General features: G+C 41.8%; 1 protein-coding gene across 3 annotated transcripts in view; it reads left to right on the forward strand.

Moving 5' to 3' along the window:
- The window catches only part of sertad2b (SERTA domain containing 2b), a 66,233-nt gene extending 45,934 nt beyond the window's left edge, over window positions 1–20,299 (forward strand). Inside the window, exons 1-2 of one of the 3 annotated variants that reach the window (XM_034101459.2) lie at window positions 5,958–6,048; window positions 18,598–20,299. In XM_034101459.2, coding sequence (XP_033957350.1) covers window positions 18,602–19,861 — 1,260 coding nt within the window. In that variant the 5' untranslated portion in view covers window positions 5,958–6,048; window positions 18,598–18,601 and the 3' untranslated portion in view covers window positions 19,862–20,299. Of the gene's footprint in view, window positions 1–5,957; window positions 6,049–12,693; window positions 12,899–18,597 lie in introns of those variants that run through there. The other 2 variants (XM_071205655.1, XM_034101460.2) reach the window with 2 other exon arrangements.
- Window positions 20,300–22,612: the final 2,313 nt, after the last annotated feature.

The raw sequence follows: 22,612 nt of genomic DNA on the forward strand, positions 1-22,612 counted from the left end.
TGGAAACAAGTAATAAAGTATATTCATTACTCGTTATTCTCTACTAATAGTTAATTAAAGACTATATATTATGGCTATTTTGCACATCCCTTTCAAGATTTCAAGATTTTAAAGGTTTATTGACATATCATATACACAACTACGGTGTAGTTATGCAATGAATGAAAAACTTGGGTCACAGGTTCCTCAATAGTGCATTACAAGACATCTATCAATATGTGTGTACCTCCACCATTAAACTGTCATATTCTGCACATTTCTTATTCTATCTACATACATAAGAGTATAATTAATGTGTATAATATCAGTTAAAATAAGTGCTTCAACATAGTTAACATTGCAGGAAAGCAATATATTAGACGTTAAGTACTTTGTCAGGCTTAATATTTATCTGTAGAAAGATGCCCCAAAGTTTTTTCTTATTTAAAAGAAGACCTTAATCTGTTATTTAATGTTTAAATAAAGGTTAATTCGTTTTTCTGTTTTGCACCTCCTCCTATTAATATCTTTGTACATCCTGCACTAAACTGTTTTATTGAAGAGATCACTTATAGTATCTTCTTGATTTTTTATATTCTATAATTCTATCACAGACCTTCTACTTTCCCCCTATGAAAGTATGTACTCTTAATATTTTTTTAATCAAATATAATATAACACATAAAAACAATAATTCAATAACATGCTTTAACCACTAGGCGGTGCACACAAGGTACACACAGCCATAATAACTTTGTATTATTAGTGTAGGACACTATGTACAACATCTGAAGATGTGTAGTTTTATTCATGCTTTCACATAATTTTACAGCATATTGCTATACTATTTCAGACTCAGTATTTACATTCTTACATTCAAAATTCAATCAAATTCAAATCAGTAATATCTTTAAAAACTACAGTCCTTTTATATCAGCTGTGCACCGTTATGGTGTAAATATAACCTATCTATGAATTATATCAAATGTAAAAGTCAGCCGAATTAGTGTTGATACTGCAAGGAGACGTATTGTGTGAAGAGAAATTGAAGATGTTTTTTAATTGTTGATAAATGTATGATCCACGTCAAGTATTCAGTTTCGGCGGCATTTCTTCAGTTTTTCCAAAGGTCTTCTCATCAGGGCTCTATAAATAAATAACTACGGCAGATCTGTAATATTTAATGCAGCCGAACCGTGTATTACAATGCCGTTATGTGATGACTTTCAAAGAGAAAAGCAAGAGCACTCGGAATTAAGTATTATTTTATTCTTTTAAAAATGTTTTCCGGATTTCATATAATATAAACACCAAATCCCAGCATGCTTTGCGGCTAAAACATCCAATCAGCGTAGCTGAGGATCTTGGGTAATCGCTCGAAATGCCTACGTCTGTTTCCGGTTATTTTTATTTTGAAATTCAGTTCCTGACGAACGCCAAAAAAGACCGAGATTATGGAATTAAACCAATAAATAAAAGCAAGGATAATTGTGTGTTATTGGTGAGTAAATAACAGTGTGTTATTTTGAAAAGAATAACAAATTAGAAGGAAAAAAAGATTTTAAAAATACGAGGCTCTGAGCCCCATGCATTTTCCTCACAGACGGCAACACTAAAGGTCTAAAATAAAGACCTAAATGAATATTTGGGATGTTCTTGCCTTTCGATTCTCCCAATAAGTCCAAGTACAGAGGGTGACTTTGCTGTGAAAAACACATTTCCACCAAAAAAACGTTAGCAACCATGTGTACACATTCATGAAGTAATCTTCATCATAACTAGCAAACTAAACATCATGTACATGTACTGCACAAATAATCAGAAATAAAAACTCATTACTCGCATAAAATGACATCAAAACGCATTTTAATGGCCACATGAACCTTAAAATAGGCATTTTCCACCGAGAATAACACGAAGGTCGGCCATCGTTGTTGATCACGTGGTCTATGAAGGTCTATGGGACGCCCTGCCCGTAGAAGCCTGACGGTCAAGGGGTCCGCTGTCTGCAATGAAGGTCTATGGGACGCCCTGCCTGTAGAAGCCTGACGGGCAAGGGGTACCCTGTACGTAATATAGCGATGGGGACGGGCCCTGTGTGTGTGTGTGTGTGTGTGTGTGTGTGTGTGTGTGTGTGTGTGTGTGTGTGTGTGTGTGTGTGTGTGTGTGTGTGTGTGTGTGTGTGTGTGTGTGTGTGTGTGTGTGTGTGTGTGTGTGTGTGTGTGTGTGTGTGTGTGTGTGTGTGTGTGTGTGTGTGTGTGTGTGTGTGTGTGTGTGTGTGTGTGTCATGATGATATAAAAATGCATGTGTGTTGTCACTGTGAGTATAATTGTAACATGACGGTTGGCAAACTAATTCTGGCTACAGTAGTAATCCTGTGTGTTACCACCTGAAGGTGCAATAGCTGATGGATAGAAGCAACATGTAGCCGCATGTACCGAGCCTGAGTAATGACTGGGACCAGTGAACCACCATGAGTCAGGTTCACACTGGTAGTGTCACACAACCTGATACGTGCACGGAGAAACACACATTTTGTGTCATGGCGTGTTCTCTGTTACAGTATACAGTTTGAATGAACAGTTATTTGTTGTGGTTGTTTCATTAAAATCAAAACCTCTGAATGAATTAAATGAATAGACAGAATGGAAGAAAAATACAGAAAATGAGGCAAAGAGAAATGAAGAATAGGGCCAATAAGGATAAAGCAACAGCAAGAAGGCAACATAAGAGAAAAGTGGGGCAGGAATAAATAAAGATAGAGGGAGGGAGGGATGTTGTCGGTGCAGCTCTCCAGTTGGTGTTGCTATGGCCCTGCCTTCCCTGCTTATTGAACCATTTCCTGTTTTTGACCTGAAATCTTTATTTAGAGCCATCCCTCCTCACTGCTCAGCATTCATGAGTCAACTCAGAGTCCAGAGAGATGAACACAGAACTAAAATCAGATCTCCATTCACCAAAAAAAAGCTGTGTATGAATGCACAGACAGAGCTAACCCGCCCCCTTCAGGCTGTTGGCATGATACCAGTATATTGAAAATCCCTGTTGTTTGACCAGCATTTTTTCTATAAGCTCTTGTGATTGACTGATTGCACTTTAGTCTTTTTTTTTGACTGATTGCACTTTAGTCTTTTTTTTATTAAAAACCTCTTATTGTCCATTGATGGAAACGTTTGTCTCTTGCAACCTTCAACCAATGATTGCTTAAGGACAGGTTACTTCTTTAGAGCAGGGGTGTCAAACTCAAATACACAGTGGGCCAAAATAAAAAAATGGGTACTGGTGTTTAATGCAAAACTTATTGAAATGAACTTATTGCACATATTAAACCTGGAACTAACAAAGCTTAAATGATTGCCTATAAAAACAACATTAAACATTAAATAATCAGTTGCATTCATTTCTTATGGCTCTATCTGCAGCTTTTCCAGAGTTATTTCTTATGATTACATTTTCCCACAGGCCAACAACAGCTTCAAAAAAACAATTTCCCTCAAAGAAAAAACCAAACATGCCCTGTTGTCGTGAGAGAAAGTGCAGAAGGAAACATCCATTAAACTCAGTTTGCTGCTCTGTGATGCTAGTTCAAGCCAGATACTTGGCATCTCATCTTGGGTCCAAGTTCATCAATGTTTGGGATCAGGCTCTGAGCTGAGGAAACCCTCAGGATGGAGTGAAGGTGTGCGTGCAACATACCGGCGGGCCAGATCTAATAGTAATTAGAAATGATCCTGCGGGCCGAAATCAAATCCACCAAGGGTCTGATTTGGCCCCCGGGCCTTGAGTTTGACACATGTGGTTTAGAGGTAGAAATACAGTTTAAATCTGTTATCTTCACTACAATTGCTTTATGTAATAGATCTATTGAAAAAGCCAAAATAAATCAGCACAGTTATTTCGTGTCATGTTGAACTTCCGTGACCTTTGATCAGCAATTCTGCACAATTGACCAATAGAAAGCGGCGTTGACAGTGCTGACATTTTAGAGTTGAGAGCCAAAGACTTTAAATGGCATATTAGCTGTTTTGCAACATTCACTTTCAGTCTGAAAATAAACTGCATAACTAAATGCATATTTGAGACATGCTGGGTCGTACAAATCCAACTTTGGAATAAAAAATGTAGCGCAATTGCGACTACTTTGCCGTGCATGGCCTCCAGGGGGCGCTCTCTTGAAGTGCCTGTGCAATTTATTTTGTTCCTTCATCAGAATACCAAGTTTATTTATTTTGTATCTGAGCATCCACCCCAGGAACTTAGCTTCAGCTGCTGTTCCTTTGTGATGGTCTCGGAAATTAGTGTCCCGTTAGCGACCAAGCTCACAGTTAGCGAGCTAGTTTAGTTTAGTTTGACCACACCTGCCTAAAGTGTCCCAAAGCGGAGTAAACAACACAGGTCAAGGAAACAAAAAGACATAGGGACCGATTTAGACTGACAAGAGTTATGCTTCCATAATGTTCTAGAGGAAAATATTTTGCGAAAATCAGATAAGACCCTTTATTTTTTGCAGTTTCGGGTTACCTCGGTAGTGCCCAGGAGCTGAACCAGCACCTCTCCAGTATGCCGTATTTGAACCATTTTCCTCATACAACGGTTTGTATGATACCGCTGCTAACAATTCAGTCCTGGACTCTAGGAAATACAAGTATTTCCATTTATTTGTGACAGCCAGTGATCAAAGCCTGACTCTAAGAACTGGCCGCCTGTATCGTTGTATTGTGATTGTGAACGTTTCAGAGCACAACTGGGTGGGTGTGTGCAGCAGGGGGCATCACGGTCACAAATGGTCTGAGATGCCCATTTTCTGCCCTGCTCCACTGGTGCTTTTGTCAGTTTGAAGCAGACTCTGCTGTTTTTTTTTTTAGTTTACCGGGCAGCATTCTGCCATCTGCTGCCAGGCGGGTAGGACAGGCATCTCTAATGGCCAAACAGCACCATCAGTCAAGAACTCATTTCACCATTCTTATGTCAATAAAAGAACAAATCAATGAATTCAAATTCTTAGTAGGCCTACATGTCAAAGTGCATTACACAGGGATTCAGATGTAAAATGTTGCTACCATTTAAATATATATTAACACTGAAACGAATAGAAAAATACACTATGACAGAACATCAAGCATGTGCGTGCGCGAGCGTGTGTTCGAGTATGTGTACGCGCGTGTGTGTCTGCGCGTGCGTGTGGGCGGAGCAAAGTTGACGACACCACTTCTCCGGGCAGCTGCTCGGTTTCAGCTTCTCCTGCTGCCTTCACGTGCTCCTCGGAAACGTACCTGCCTTGACAAAATGGATTCTGTCGTAGCAGCAGTTACTAAGCCATTGTTACACATGTAAGAATGATCTCAGAAGTAAAGTTGATGCTTTAAGCAAAGTTACTGTCAAAAGTACGAGTAGCCGATTTAGGAAATAATCTCGCTTTAATTAATCCCTGTTGAATATTTCCCAATTAAAAATGTGTTTTATACAATAAGTGGAACATTTTTGCATTTTGCAGAAATGAATGTACCATCTGAAAAATGTATTGCATACTAGAAAAATAAATATATGTATCAGTATAAAAACAGTTGAATAGTTGGCGAAATGCACCTTATTGACCTGACCTCTAATTGTCACAGCATTTGGCTGTCCTTAAATGTCACCTTTTGGTACAGACACATTTGACTGTTTTCTTAATTTAAGTGCATTTTCACCATAAACTATCTTGTCTTACATAATAACGTTTGAAGTCAATGTTGACATAGTTTTTAATAAATCTTCGAAGCATCGATCGAACACTGTGTGTATTTGGATGACAAATCATGTCATTAACTAATATCCTGTCACGTATTTGCTTCAAATGACACTAAGTACGGGACATAAACGCACGTGCAGTTTACCTCGCGAGTATGTCCGACGGCGCGTGAAGGCAGCAGCATTCCTGTGAGCGGTTCACTTCAGTTATCTCCTCCTATCAGCGCCATTGTGTGTCAGAGTCTCGGGGAGCGGGGACGGCTTGTTCTTCTGTAGCCGACGGGACCGTTTAAATACCCTCCATGTTTCTCCTTCAAACTCCGGCGGACCTGGACGTGGTAAGAAACCGTTTGAGTTTTCAAAAAGCAAAGTAAATCCGTGGACATGCATTACGGCGAAGCAGTGTAACTGCATGAATAATAGATACGGTGAAGGTGTATGGGTAGTGTTGTGTGGTTAGCGGGGTCTGCTTGAAAAAAAGTTTTCGTATTAAATGGTAATGTGGCAATACGTGTGGCTACTTCAGTGACCTTCTATCGCTATCTGGCAACAACTATTTCCAGTTAACAGAGCTGAGGCTTTCACTTGCTCTTTATTACTATTGAGAAAAGTCTGCTTAGTCAACTTTTCCCTTTAAATACTGAGTGGATTTCCCAAATACACCCACTCCTTGTCACATAGGCCTACTGCTTTAATGAATAACGATAGATACATTGATAATTGCACGTATATTACGCTGTATTTTTTACAAATTAAATGTCACAACTATATCAAATGACCTGTATTTGTACATGTAATCGACTTTTATTTATTTGAGCCATATATACTAACTGATTTATTTATCCCATATATGGGAAGTTTTTTGTGTTGCAGCAACGTGTTTACAAGGCATTGGACATTACTAAACATATAATAAAATAGGTTCAAATTCAAATAGATCTGAACAGTAAATATGATGTAATAACATGTAATATCAGAGGTGGGAGGACTACTCTGTTCGTGTACTTGAGTGAAAGTAAAAGTAACAGAGTGTGTAGGAATACACACTCTGTTATGTTATGTTATGTACTAAAATGTACAACATTTTACTCAAGTAAAATTACAAAAGTATTAGCATCAACGTATTCTTAGTGTACCGAAAGTAAAAGTACTCATTATGCAGATTGGCCACATTTCATATAATATATATATATTGAATGTTTTGATTATAATGATTGATCATGAAAGTGTTCTCAACGCTGGTAAAGGTGCAGCTAGTTGTAATGACTTTGTAGACTGCAGGGTAGCTTGTGAATTTACTCCAGGTGGAACTAAAGCCTGATTTAACACTTGATTATATTTCACATCATTCATCCACATCTGTGAAGTAACTAAAGGTATTAAATACATGTAGTGGAGTAAAAGTACAATATCTATCTCTGAATTGTATTGGGGTAGAAGTAGAAAGAAGCAAAACATTGACATACTTCAGTATGTACTTGTAATAACAAGTCTCTTGAAATTGTACTTAAGTACAGTACTTGAGTAACTGTACTTAGTTACTGTACACCACTTTGAAATACACAGTATAGAATATACATCATCTGTTGGAATTAAGTGTAATAGACCAACTACAACTTAATACATATTTAATCATATGCTGTGAGCAGTTACATAAAGAAAACATTTATATACTTAATGTTTACACAGAAGTCATTGGCAAGCACACTTTAAAGGTGCATTATGTCTTCATTGACAACTTCTTGTAGTCTGTACACCTGCTCTGAAGTAGTGAGATGTGGTGGAAGTGATTTCTGCTCCAGTGTTTGAGACTGTCTCAGTAGGTGTAGCTTTAGTAGGGGGGGGGGGGGGCTCTGTTTCGTAACGTGCACCACAACACAGCAGTGTGCTCTCACCATGACTGATCATCATCATGATCATCTCTTCTTCTTCTTCACTTTGTCCCTCCTGTGCCATGGTCCACAAGCTGATCACAGGTCAGCTGATGCTTTATCTGGAGAAACACCCACAATAAAGGCTAACTTCAGACCAAACTGTAGATGGTGGGTAGAGGAAAGTCTTTGGTGAGTTCAGAACCCCTCAGGACGTGTCATGGTTGCACAATATGGAAGAATTGCAATTATTTTCACTGATATTGCTCCATGATTTCGGATATAAGGGGATTGGGGAATGGCCATTTTTGAAAGATCGATCACAATTTCATTGAAAGAAATAATTGATATGACCGTGGTGTGATTTTTGGAACCAGCTCTGTATAAACCACGATTTTGTAATACATCTGTAAAATACAGTTTGTATGCTGGATCTTCTCTGCAGCTCCACAATACTTCATTCAGATATTTGAAATATTTGACTAAATATTGTGCTTGCGATTTGAAGATTGCACCAGTCTATTGCAATTTTAATACCATGTAATTATTTGTGCAGCCCTACTCCAGGGTATATATCAACAAATTCATTTACAGAAATATTTCAAGGAAGAGACTATATCAATTGCTAGATTTTGATCAACCTACCCTTTACACTTTAGTATTAAAGCTTCACAAACAGACATTTTTCATTTCATTTCAAACCTTTATTTATCCAGGTGTATCCCATTGAGATCATTGATCTCTTTTTACAGGGAGACCTGCTCAAGTAGGTTCCACATGAAACATAAACAGAACAACAAAAAGGACAGCATCATTACAGGGTTTATAATTTACATAACTATCCACATATAGTGAACCTTTAAAGAGGACATGCATTTCTCATGTTCAGGTTCATATGCATAGTGTCTCTCCTGTGACATGTCTCCATGCTTTCATGTTCAAAAAGCTCTTTATTGTTCTCACCCTCTGTCTGAAACCAGAGCCCAGTCTGCTCTAAAAATCTCTGTTGTGATTGTGATAGAAATGTGTCTGAAATGTCAAGTGTTCCATAGTGATGTCATTATGTCACAGAAGTAAACAAAGGACTTCAATGGGGGGAGTGTGTGGGAGAGAAACTCCCTCTAGGGGACTTTAGCCTTTGCAGACCATTTACATGCACACACTCCTATAGAGCACACTACAGGAGCGGGGAACCCCTAAAAGCAGAAGCCTGATTTTGTTGTGATCACGCAGTCGTCTCTCCAAATCCCCTACCTTTCTGCCTTGCTTGCTGCTGTTTCTTCAAACTCAATACAAGAATATCTGGGGGGTACATTTTGGGGCAGGCACAATCAAGAAATCATTTTCCACCAGACCTTTTATATGAAAAATGCAGGCTTCAACTGACCGGGATAAGCAGGTGTCTTGCACATGCTATGAGGGACTCTATATTGCATAGTAGCTGAATACCTATCACTAGTAACAGTAATAAAGCTCACGGTGCAGCATTGAAGCTTCATGTGCAGTAATAAGGCTTGTACTGCATTCACAAGGATTATGCTTAAGTAGTAAGCGTGCTGCCTGCAGTCAAAAATGATGACACTTGCAGCACTGAAGAAGCTGCTGCTGTAACAAGGTGGGCAGCGTGGTAATGTCAGGCAGATACTGCTGGGGTAGTGCATGCTGCAGTAATAAGGCACATGCTGCAGCAGAAACCGTGGATACTACCATGCATACTGTACACCCAGTGACCAGATGCATTGATGCTGGAGATTTGTGTAGCTTCTGAGGCTTCGTCAGTGTCAAGCTTTATGTCCCTTCTCCTGAAGAGGCTTGGTGGAAAGAGTGGAGCGCTCAGCGGCATCAACACACGTCTGCTGACCTAAATCTGCTCTCTTCTGCTGCTTTTTATTTATAGACTTGTGTGTGTGTGTGTGTGTGTGTGTGTGTGTGTGTGTGTGTGTGTGTGTGTGTGTGTGTGTGTGTGTGTGTGTGTGTGTGTGTGTGTGTGTGTGTGTGTGTGTGTGTGTGTGTGTGTGTGTGTGTGTGTGTGTGTGTGTGTGTGTGTGTGTGTGTGTGTGTGTGTGTGTGTGTGTGTGTGTGTGTGTGTGACCAGATATTTGAGATACACACACTTACTTTGAGAAGTGCATGTGTTGATCATCATGATTTACTACACACTTCTGTGAAAGTGATGCATGGTGTTGACTTTTTGTAAAACAGTGGATTGTCCATTAACTAACATGGTACCGAGAAGGTGTGTGGTGTAGTTTGTTACGTTCCCAAAGGAATATCTACTCCGGGCTCCATACAATGTCATTTTACATTAAAGAGGACATATTGTACTAATTTTCAGGGTCATGTTTGTATGTAGTGTCTCTACTGTGACATGTCTCTCTCCGTGATTTAATGTTCGAAAAGCTCTTTCTTTTTCTCATACTGCCTGTGCTGCAGCACCTCTTTCCACCCTCTGTCTGAAACCAGAGCCCAGTTTGCTCTGATTGGTTAGCTGACCAGCTCTGTGGTGATTGGTCAATGCTTAGCAAGTCCTGACCCTTAGCCTATCTTGTACAATGTGTTGGAGGACTTGCCAATAGAAAGGCACGTGTTACAATGTTATGTCACTATGTTACACGCTGTACCACATGAACATAGGCAATATTTAAGCCCCACCCCCCCTCCATCCTGGGGGGGAGTGTGTGCAAGAGAAACTCAGGGATTTTACCTTTGCAGACCATTTAACTTCTGGTCGATCTCACGCCTAGACTACTGCAACTCCCTCCTGGCTGGTCTACCTGCATGTGCCATCCGACCTCTGCAGCTCATCCAGAATGCAGCGGCTCGTCTGGTCTTCAACCTTCCTAAATGTTCCCACACCACGCCGCTCCTCCGCTCCCTCCACTGGCTTCTGGTAACTGCTAGAATCCACTTCAAGACACTGGTACTTGCGTACCATGCTGCGAATGGATCTGGCCCTTCCTACATCCAGGACATGGTTAAACTGTACACCCCAGCACGTGCACTCCGCTCTGCATCAACCAAACGACTCGCTGCACCCTCGCTGCGAGGGGGACCCAAGTTCCCATCAGCAAAAACACGTGGGTTTGCTATCCTGGCTCCAAAATGGTGGAATGAGCTCCCCATTGACATCAGGACAGCAGAAAGCTTTCACATCTTCCGGCGCAGACTGAAAACTCATCTCTTTCGACTCCACCTCGAGCGATAGAACTATTAACAGAGCACTTATATACTAATAAAGGGCTGGCTTATCTAAAGCTAGTTGAGTAGCACTTGAAATGTTTTAGCTCTATGAAACCTGATGTACTGATGTACTATGATTCTGTTTTCTTCAAGTTTGTATCTTGTTGGACGAACGCACTTATTGTAAGTCGCTTTGGATAAAAGCGTCAGCTAAATGTAATGTAATTTACATGCACATAAACCTATATAACACACTACAGGAAAGGGGAAACCCCGATAAACATAATGGAGCCTCTTTAAATATAATGTTTTTGTAATAATCAGCAGATGGTGAAAATAGTTAGATATAGCGCTACTACAAACTTTCAATACTGCAAATCAAACACAGAAAGCCATTCATATAGGTAATTTACATGGGATTGCACTCAATAATAAACATGTATTGATCACAAAATGAATTAAAAGCAACATCTGCTAACTAACTTCAAAATCTAGAAGATGCAGACACTAACTATATCTCATCTACTTGAGTGTAGTGGTTGAATCCTGCACCACTGAGTCTTCATTACTGGGATGCTGCGTGTGGCGCAGCAGGAGCTCTGGTGTTTTGTAACCAGGTCTGCCATTGCGTAAGAGATCGTAGTGTATTCCCTGTACCCAGCTGACCTCTGTCATGTGAGCATTTATGATCACAACAAGAGAAGATATACACACACACACACACACACACACACACACACACACACACACACACACACACACACACACACACACATTGTTTTCAGCCACATGATTGATTTATGTGTTTTGGTCTTTGGTCGTCACTAATGCCTGTTGTCCCTTGTAGTTGTTCCACTTTAAGATAAATTTCAGCTCATTCTTAGGGTATTTGACCACTTACTGTAACCAAGTCTAGTACCAGTGTAAGTTATATTATATATATATTTTAAGAAAATATGTTTTTATAGGGAAAAGACAACAAAATGAAATACTATATAAAATAACATGTTTGTTTTGTTTGTAACATTTTTGTTAAAGTTAATCAACTACCCAGTATGAACACTTTACTTAAAGTGGACCTATCATGCTATATTTGAAACCTATATTGTAGGGCCATATCAATACAAAATATGTCTGTGAAGTTTTTTTTCAAAATACCAAACGGATCACCCATTGTAGCCATGCCTCATACTGCTCAAACCCCTCTTTTGAAGCCCTGTTAGAGAAACACGGATCATGGGTCCTTAGCTTGAAAAAAAGAAGAAGAGGAGGCGGAGCTAATGCCTGATCAGAATTCTACCCGGAGATAAAGTTAAATTCTGCGGTGATAAAACGCCATCCTGTTTAAACCAAGTCAAGGATTATTTCTGAAACAGTATGGAGCTCAAATGTTTTTTCTCTTGCGGGTTTACCACAAGGCGAGTTCTTTTTTTATTTCCTGCTTTTTAAACACATTACAGGTTAACTCTGAGTGTTAGCGAGGCTTGCTAATGTAAACAAAGACGAGATTACGTCCAAAACACGTCAGGCATTGTCTCTGATAGCAACTTTCTGTGGGTCCGCTGCCGATTTGACGTCAGTTTGGCAGCACCGGGGACACATACAGTGGGGCAAAAAAGTATTTAGTCAGCCACCAATTGTGCAAGTTCTCCCACTTAAAAAGATGAGAGATGCCTGTAATTTTCATCCTAGGTATACCTCAACTATGAGGAAAAAAAATCCAGAAAATCACATTGTCTGATTTTTAAAGAATTTATTTGCAAATTATGGTGGAAAATAAGTATTTGGTCGATAACAAAAGTTCATCTCAATACTTTGTTATATACCCTTTGTTGGCAATGACAAAGGTTTTCACACACTGTTGCTGGTATTTTGGCCCATTCCTCCATGCAGATCTCCTCTAGAGCAGTGATGTTTTGGGGCTGTCGCTGGGCAACATGGACTTTCAACTCCCTCCAAAGATTTTCTGTGGGGTTGAGGTCTGGAGACTGGCTAGGCCACTCCAGGACCTTGAAATGCTTCTTACGAAGCCACTCCTTCATTGCCCGGGCGGTGTGTTTGGGATCATTGTCATGCTGAAAGACCCAGCCACGTTTTATCTTCAAGCTTGAACCGGAGTTGCGTTGGTGTGAATGAGGTAACACACACACACACACACACACACACACACACACACACACACACACACACACACACAACCACACACACACACACACACACACACACACACACACACACACACACACACACACACACACACACACACACACACACACACACACACACACACACACACACACACACACACACACACACACTGTGAGTTGGACAGAGTCCTCCTCATGTGCAGAGCTCGGTGCATTACAGACAGGAGGAAGCCGTATTAATGTGCTCCTGTACGCCTTAATGCACATGCGTATGCTGAGATGAATCCATGTCACACTGAGCACCCAGCACAGTGCTACATTATTCCACCTGCAGCAGCAGCAACGTAGTGTGCACCACATGTCCATACTCCATGCATCCAGAGAACCTGAAATAGCCCGATGTGGAGGTGGGGGGAGGGGTGGATGTGCAGTTTAGGCATGGAAACCAGCGTATCCGGTTACAGGATCATAATATCACTGCAGTCCGTCCAGTAGCACCGCACTACCCCACATTACACACACACTCACCCCAGCCAGCTCTTTGAATCATATGCTCGGCCCACATGTCTGATGTGTGCACAGTTCGCTGACACACACTCTCATGCTTACACACACACCTGACCTCTGTTCTAAATGAATAAAGCACTCTTATTTGCTGTATAGTTGTGATTAGATTTATACTTTTCTATTTATGCATACATATTTCAACTCTTTTTTTCGGTGCTTGATATTACAGTTTTACTACCAAGGCCACCTTCCCTGAAGGCATCATAAACCTTTCATGTGATCTTGGCAAACACACACACACAAGTAAGCCTTTTATTTGTAGGTTAGATTTCAGGTTGTGGATGTCCTAAACAATGATAGATAATCATCAGCAATGGTTTTTCAGAACAAATAGAAATTGTTCAGCCCAGTCTGTGGGTCAGGATAATTGGTGATATTTTGGGCTGGACGCAAAATGATAGACATATTTGACTAAATGATTTGATCAGATCGCTCTGCTGGAAACAGCCATTTATATATTGATAACGAATTTCTTTGGTATTCGTTCTTAGTAGGTCGAGAAAAGGAGGAAGTTCTGCAAATGGAAAATATTTCATGTGACCTTTTTATTACATAAATTGATGAAGTAATAGGTAGTTATTAAACGTAAGTGATGAGTTAATGTGTTTATGATCTGATATGATGTGGTTTGATTTATTGCATATTAGGGCTGCACGATTTTTGGAAATAATCTAATTGCAATTTTTCTGACAGATATTGCGATTCGATTTGCGATATTTATTTTTAAGCGACCCAACGGAAGTTTATTGTAAAATGCGGCCATATCTCCGGCTAGGAAGGTCGCATCAACATGCTCCCGTCTCGAGCCCCCCGCAGCCCAAGCTACGAGTGAAAGAACTAAACTTACATGAAACTTCCGTTGGGTTGCTTTAAAGTCAAGCTTCAGTTTAAGATTCACCCTGTAGATGAAAACATGTGATGAAGCATTACTCAGAACCTGACTCAAACCTGACTCAGATGGTTTGTTTCACCAAACCATCTAGGAAAGCTCCATTGGAAGCCATTTGGAAAAGTATTTCAAAAATACTTGGCAAGTGATTGGATCAATCTGTCTATCACCTTCTGTCATGGGCCACTTCTGATTGGTTAACAATGACTGGTACATGTGGAGCACAGCACATCTGATTGGTGTGGATGACTGACACACAAAAAATAAAAAAAAATAAAAATAAATTGCAAGCTTTGCGATTTGATAATTGCATCATTTCAAATCGCGATTGAAAATCTATTAATCGTTCAGCCCTGTTACATATTTATAATTACATAATCCTTTTGATATTGCACTCTGGCAGACATTTTCCTAAATACATTTTTATTAGATCTCATAGAAGTAAATATAGTTACATTTAACATATACATTCACTTGTAATATTTGTAGCATTCCAATTCAAAAGTAATGACTTACAATTGAAAATATATCCATTGTGAGCTTCAGTCCAAGAATATGAGCAATAGTTCTGACCTTCAAAAATGTAGGCTTGTTGATTTCTAGTCATAGCTGCTTGCTTCTCTGCCTAGACGCTCTCAAGAGACCTTGAGCTATTTTTACTTCCTGGAAAAACCTTTTTTAGGACAGTTCTTTGCGAGACAGACAACAGTGGACTGGACGCGTTACAGTCACAGTGACCTTTAATGAAGACTGTTGCTCCATTTCAGAGCACAGTACTCCCCCACAGCTATGCTGTACCTGCTCTACTCATATACGATCTGTTGTTTGTTTGTCTGGTGTGTTCATATTCCCACATAGCTCACAATATATATATATATATATATATATATATAAAGGAGGTTATATAGTGACTGAAAAGGGAAGGGAAGAGGAGGATAATGAAGTGGAATGTAAGGGGTGGGGCACCTCTGGTATGTCAGCCCTGCACTGTGGGGGTGTGTGTGTGCGCGCGTGTGGGGGTGTGTGTGTCCTAGCATTACTATACTTGTGGGGACCTACATCTGTTTACACAGTCACATGTGGGGACTCGCCATGGGGACAACATGGAGGTCCCCACGGGGGGAATCATTAATTTTAGGGTGAAGACTCGGTTAGGGTTAGGCATGTGTTGGTTATGGTTAGGATAAGTCTCCAGGAAATGCATGTAAGTCAATGTAATGTCCCCAGAAGTGATGTATACATGGTGTGTGTGTGTGTGTATAAACACCATGCCATGAGTCAGTCAGTAAGACATGTGCAGCTGCTTCAGCTCTCAATCACACAGCAGCAGACTGCTTTGAAACTCTCTCTGTTGCTCTCTCTGTTTTTGTTCTTTGACACTCTGTGATTGGCCATTTTCCTCAAAAGCAGCTCCAATGAATGCAGATACTCAAGTAGTGCATGGGTAAAAGTCAGGAACATCCAAAAGAACTACTGTTACATAAGTATTTTCATTTTGCCCTTATTTAGAAAAAGACTGCAGATTTTTTAGAAGTTCCCAGGGCTACCTATAAAAAAAGAGCTTTCCATTGGATTTCGGTATATTGCCGAAAATAAGCTCTACAAAGAACTACATCACGGTCACATGACTTCACCACTGCTAAGCTAAAAGCTGCTAATGTTCAGCTTTATGACATTGTGTAGTCCCATTTATACACTTGTTAGCAACTGCCGTTTTTATGACTCACAGAAGCTTCCGACATTCACCAGTGGGGGATTTACTGAGCCATCTTAGGTCATATGTTAACCACAGACCTTATTTCAGGTATCTAGACAGAAAGACATTGCCGCTAATAGGCAGTGAGCTGATAGCCTTCGTCCTAGCTAGTTTATAGTTTAGCTCAATAAAGTGAAAGCACTATAGAAAATCATTTTAGTTTTGTCTGCTGAGCCAGGTTGGCTGTCTCTGTAATATACTGAGTTGTAGTGTCTAATAAAATATAACACTGCTAGATAGTCTTATGTTTAGGAGCTCTTATTTAGCTAATTAAGCCTAATGGATTGATTGTTAAAGTAAAAGTTCATTTTGGGGATTATGTTAGCTTTGAGAGTGAGAGTTTAATCAGAAATGCAGTCTCATATCTGTGTGTCAGCAATGGATGCCAGGAGATGGTTAGCCTAGCTTAGCATATAGCTTGAAGTAGGGGAAACAGCTAGCCTGGCTCTGTTAAAAAAGAAACACCTCATTAACTAACAAATATACCCCGTTACACTTTTCATGTTAATATCATAGACATTCTCATGTTGTAAATCATCTCAGCAGTCAGCAGTCCGACCAGCATCTGGTATGTGACCATTTCCATGGATACAAATACAAATCCCAAGCGTAATATACTTCAAAGCTAACCTGCTAGCATTGGAAAAAAAACTGTCATTGTTGTGTCCAAGGCAAAGACAGGAGATCGTCTAAGAGTTCGACAAACATCAGTCAAATGTCATTTTGTTTAGCCGACCGTCATCATTTTAGGTGAAGAGTGCTTTGCTCAAAGGCCCTGAGCAGTAGTTTTAAAGGAGGAGGATTCAAAGTTGCTCAATGCCCTCCCACCTTTTACGGACCAATCTCTCACCTCCTCCTCCTCCTCCTCCTGTACTTCCTCCTCTTCCTGCTCCTCGCCTTCCTCTTTCCTGCCCCCCGAGAACACCCCCTCCAGTGTCCCCATCCCATTCTTTGTCATCTCTCCGGGTGAATTCCCAGCTGACTCGGTTTGTCATGGCAACCAACCAGTCGTGGTGACTGGGCCTGCAGCTCACACTTCCTGTGTGTGTGGTTGTATGTGTGTGTGTGTGTGTGTGTGTGAGGAGACGCACACTGCGCATGCGTGTGTAGACAGCAACTGGCTGCATGAGCCTGTCGGCCTGGATTAGAGTCAAACACACTGCAGCGACTCCTTCCTTCTATTTAACGTTCTTTTTGCTGCCTTTCTTGCTTTGCACTAATAGTGACACCGTCAGAGCGTTGGATTCAACAAAGGGATCTGCTAAAGCAATACAAATGCTATGTTATGTAAAGGCTTTGCTAATGCACTGTATGTCTCGTGCCACCACCCTTCCCAGCCCCCCCAATAATATACCATTTAGACAGACTCTGTGCGCGGGTCATGGGTCTATCTGTATTAACTGCATCAGCTGACCGTCCTTCACCACCCTCTCCCGACCCGGCAGGCGCTGCCCTGCTTTGGAGAACTGGCGTACAGAAAACATGAATGGAAATACTGACACCGACCTTTGATGTCTTTTAACCAATTTATGGACAAAAGTTGAGGGGAATTCATATAAAGTGTGGGTTACAAAGAGAGATGGACAGCCCAACAGTTGAACCTGAAACAACATTTATTTTATAGTACATTATGGATACAATAATGTGCTTTATCAGGCATTCCGGAGTGAGAATCAGGTTGACTCCAATGTGGGTCAAACAGCGTGCTATCTGAAAGTGGTATAAGTGACACAATGTGCAATTCCGATATGGCAGGAGGGTGGAGGGGGTGGGGCTTGAATATTGCCTATGTCCATGTGGTACAGCGGGTAACGCTGCTATTACATAACCAGTGTGTGTGACGTGCCGGCGACAGTATGCAGCCGTGAGCCTTACTGTGCAGCTGCCCTTGGTTTCAACGTATGTTTTTTTTGTATCTCCCATTGCAGTAAGCTTGTTGTGTTTAAGCAGCTTTTTAAATCACCATGGTTAAGCTGCTGGGTTGCAGTATATACACTTCTCTGGTGGTAAACATGTCACATTTCAGTTGGGCGAGAGATGTTGTATAACAATTCTGATCTAATGCTGAGAACCAGGAGGGCTAATGGATGTGTCATAATGTACCCCAATGGCCAGGTGTATCTTTTTTTAATAACAGAATAGTTCATGAACAGACAAGTATGTTAAATGTCCCCATGCCACAGGGGTTTGTGGTTACAGAATGACATCATTCATTTTGTTTGACGCGAGAGCTTACAGGATGAGTTGATTACTTTATGTCCAATCAACAGGATGCTGAATGGAAATTACTTTTGATAATGCTTAAATAGTTTTTTATGCAAAAAGGACAAACATTTGCATATATTTTGGAAATGTTGAAAGTCAATCTTTAACTGATAGAACAAAATCATTAATATAGAACACATTTGATTGTGTGCTTGAATTGCCTTGTTATGTTTCTGGTGTAACTAAAGTCTCTCTGATTTTGTGTTTTCTAGATATATGTTCGGTAAAGGTGCGAAGCGGAAGCTGGGCGAGGATGAAGAGGGGTTGGAAGGCAAAACGCTGGAGGGGTCGCTGGCGGGGGGGGGCTTCGGCTTCTGTCCAGAGGGCCTGTCCAAGGTGTCGTACACCCTGCAGCGGCAGACCATCTTCAACATCTCCCTCATGAAGCTGTACAGCCATCGGCCCCTCGGGGAGCCCAGCCTGGAGCGCCGTGTCCTCATCAACAACATGCTGCGCCGCATCCAGGACGAGCTGAAGCAGGAGGGGTCCCTGCGGCCCCTGCTGCTCCCCCCCTCTCCACCGCCCGACGACCCCATGGACGAGGGCTTCCGTGAGGCGCCATCTTCCTTTGGTGTTCTGTCAGTGCAGGTATCCCAGCCTTCTGCGCTGCTGATGCCGGCGATCGTTCCACCGCCTTCCCCCCACCCAATGGTGCCTCCCAACTGCCAGGCATCCCAGGCCTGCCCCAACCATGGAGGGGTCTGCCTCGCCCCTCTGGAAGCCTGCCTCACACCAGCCTCTTTACTAGAGGAGGATGGTACAGATTCCGCCTTTTGTACTCCCACCCCACCCACTCCTCCAATGTCGCCGCCCACGCTGCAGCCTCCCCCGTTACCTTCGGCACTTCTGAGCCAGACGGCCCCCCGGGTCCCTGCGCCGGCCTCGTCCAACGACTGTTTACCCTCCGCTCTGAGTGACATGGAGTTGGCTCCTCCCACAGCCATAACAAGGACAGCAGCAGCTAATACTAATACCGAGACTACCTCCCTGGCTCCCACGCCACTCACCCAGCCCTCCCCCTTAGAAACGCTCTCCCCTGCTCACACAGGCCTACCAAGAGACTGCAGGACTGTGGGAGTTAAACCAGAGGCAGATAGCGTCTTGCTAGCTGATGCCCGTTGTGCCGAGCTGCGGCCGATGGACACTCTGCCCACACTGCCCCCTGCTGGCCTGGCAGATATTTCCTCCTCCTCTTCCTCCCCCTCGGGGTTCCTCTCAGACTTGGCACTGGACGACGTCCTGTTTGCCGACATCGACACGTCCATGTATGACTTTGACCCCTGTACGACGGGGGGGGCTGTGGGCGTGGCGGCAGGCGGCATCACCAAACTGTCGGCGGTGGTGACGGCGGACGACCTCCTCAAATCGCTGGCTTTGCCGTACAGTGGCCCCGCCCCCCAGGTTTCAGCCAATCAGCCTTTCAAAATTGATCTGACAGAACTGGACCACATCATGGAGGTGTTGGTGGGGTCGTGACTGACGGACTCCGTCACCACGGAAACACTCAGACAGTTTCATACAGACAACAGACTGGAATGATTTTGGCGTATTCCTGTTTGTTGTTTTTATGTTTTTTTTAATAGGGTCGGTAATTGTAAACATCGATTGTGATGTCAATTAGTACTACTATGACAACTACTCCTACACATTACTGTGCATGTACTGTGCTCGCCTTTCCAAATATGGAAATGAAGTAACCGGGACATAACAAAGACATACATACGTTTGTATTTCAATACTTGTGAGGACCTCTATTGACTCCATTCATTCCCTAATCCTGATGTTAACTTTATCGAGGACCGGCAGATCGTTCTCTTCATGGGGGATCTTTGCAGTCATGCTGTCCTTTTATTTGACCTCACAGGTATAGTAATACAAGTGGACACACACACACACACACACACACACACACACACACACACACACACACACACACACACACACACACACACACACACACACACACACACACACACACACACACACACACACACCATGTATACATCACTTCAGGGGACATTACATTGACTTATATGCATTTCCTGGAGACTTATCCTAACCTTAACCAACACATGCCTAACCCTTATCCTTAAACTTACCCTTACCCTACACCTAACCAAGTCTTCACCCTAAAATGAATGATCCCCCTCATGGGGACCTCCATTTTGTCCCCATAAAGGAGGCGAGTCCCCACACGTGACTGTGTAAACAGATTTAGGTCCCCACAAGTATAGTAATGCTAGGCCACACACACACACACACACACACACACACACACACACACACACACACACACACACACACACACACACACACTGAATCAATGACTTTTTAGCAGATGAGTGCCTTTCAAAATGACCACTTCTTCAATTCCTGTTTTTACAGTATTCTTTTTTCTAGTTATTTTCGCTTTAACAGCCTAGAGAGAGGTAACTCTTCGATGTTTGTTTTTTAATTTAATGTATTGTATCGTGTTAAAACTATTATTAAGTAAGGTAATTTTTCATGATCAAATAATAATAATGTTATCTTTATCTTATTACAGATGTTTTGGCTTCTTGTAAAGCAAGTCTAATGAGGTTTTAGGAGGAATGTGTTGTTTTATGTTAGCTCGGCTATAATCACGCTTTGGGATGACTCTGAAACACAGCGCCGGGTTATTTGTTACATTTGTTTGGAAGAGGAAAATGTCTGTTCTTGTACACATCATGAATTCAGTTCAGGGCTTCTTTTCTCTTCCTCATTGGCAGGCACGCATAACTGCTGGATGCTATTTTACACGAGCTCCGTCTACGGGCTAGTTATCGTGCTTCAGTTCCAGCAGAATTCGAATGAGCTGCACCGCAGGACCGCCCCACGTGTTTACATCGCCGCGCCACCATCAACTCAGTCACATGCAGAGGATTCCACCTTTAAAGCATACTCATTTGGCTGCATTGGACACAAATATATTTAATTAGAAATGCATTTTCTTGGTTTGATACCTACAGAATTAGCAACATTATGACACACAGTATAAAGTATTAAAGTATGTTTACCTGTGTTTAGAATAAGAGCCCTATATGCCAAATGGCAGGGTGCTGCTCACGTCTGTGCTTTGTGCTGTTCACTGTTCACCCTCAGCGTATGGATTCTTTAACCACACACCAGCAGACGGGCCAGATCTGACTCATGAATTATTTGAATGTTGATTTCCAATGAGTACAACAACAATGTTAACCTGATCATGCAACGGGGCAACATACTCCAAACAGAGGCTACTATGCAGACACACAGTGTGTAGGCGAAGTGCAGCATCTAAAACACGGTCACATGAGGATTCCAAACACATTCAGATACAGATCCACAGCCATACTAGGAATCCATTAACTGCACTCAGACCACCCAGATATTTGTATTTTGATTGGAAGATGAGGCCAGTAGAACACAGGCATTTATGCAGCAGTCCTACTAATAACTGGATTATTGGATTGAATCATTTTCAAGCTGCTCAGTTGATACAAAAAAAAGAAAAAGTTGCAAAATGCTTTTTCTTGCTTGTTCCTCCGAAAGTCTTACAATGTAATGATATTTTAAAAGTAGTCTTCCCTGCAATTCTTTAAAACATGATCTTTTATTAATGTATTTCAAAACTTGCTGTGTGGTGACCATAGAGGTGGTGACGTGTCACAATCTTCTTGAGGCTACATTTGGTGAAATTGGATAATATATCAGGATATCAGGGCACAATGTCTCAAGTAAAAAAAAAGCCCTCAGTTAAAGTTAAACCTTAGCCGCGTTCACACCGCAGTACTTTTCACACTTTAGTTCCGATATAGTTCCGAAATGTCGCGTTCACACCAAAAAGAGCCGAAACTAAAATGAGTTAATGAGAACCTTTTTACCCCCTTTTCCGTCCCTGCTAGAGAGCAGGTACTTTCGTGGGAGAAAAAGGTTCCTATGTCTGATTGGCTGGGCGGATTGCAAACCACGCCCCGTAAAACTCCCAAAAAGTTTTGTGAAGCCGCCATTTTATTATCCTCGCATTAGCATTATTAGCATTAGCAATTGCCCAACGCAGAAACGCAGAGAGACTAACTTATGGCAACACAAAAGAAAACATGGGAGCGGTGGAGACGAGGAGGTTCTGGCGATTTACTCTGAAGGCTTCAGTAGAAGCTGCTGGGAGTCCCAGCAGCTTCTACTGAAGCCTTCCCCAACTCCGGGGACTTCGGGTGGCAGTGTACG

This window comes from Pseudochaenichthys georgianus, chromosome 15 (assembly GCF_902827115.2).
Source record: "Pseudochaenichthys georgianus chromosome 15, fPseGeo1.2, whole genome shotgun sequence".
NCBI classification, from domain to species: domain Eukaryota; kingdom Metazoa; phylum Chordata; class Actinopteri; order Perciformes; family Channichthyidae; genus Pseudochaenichthys; species Pseudochaenichthys georgianus.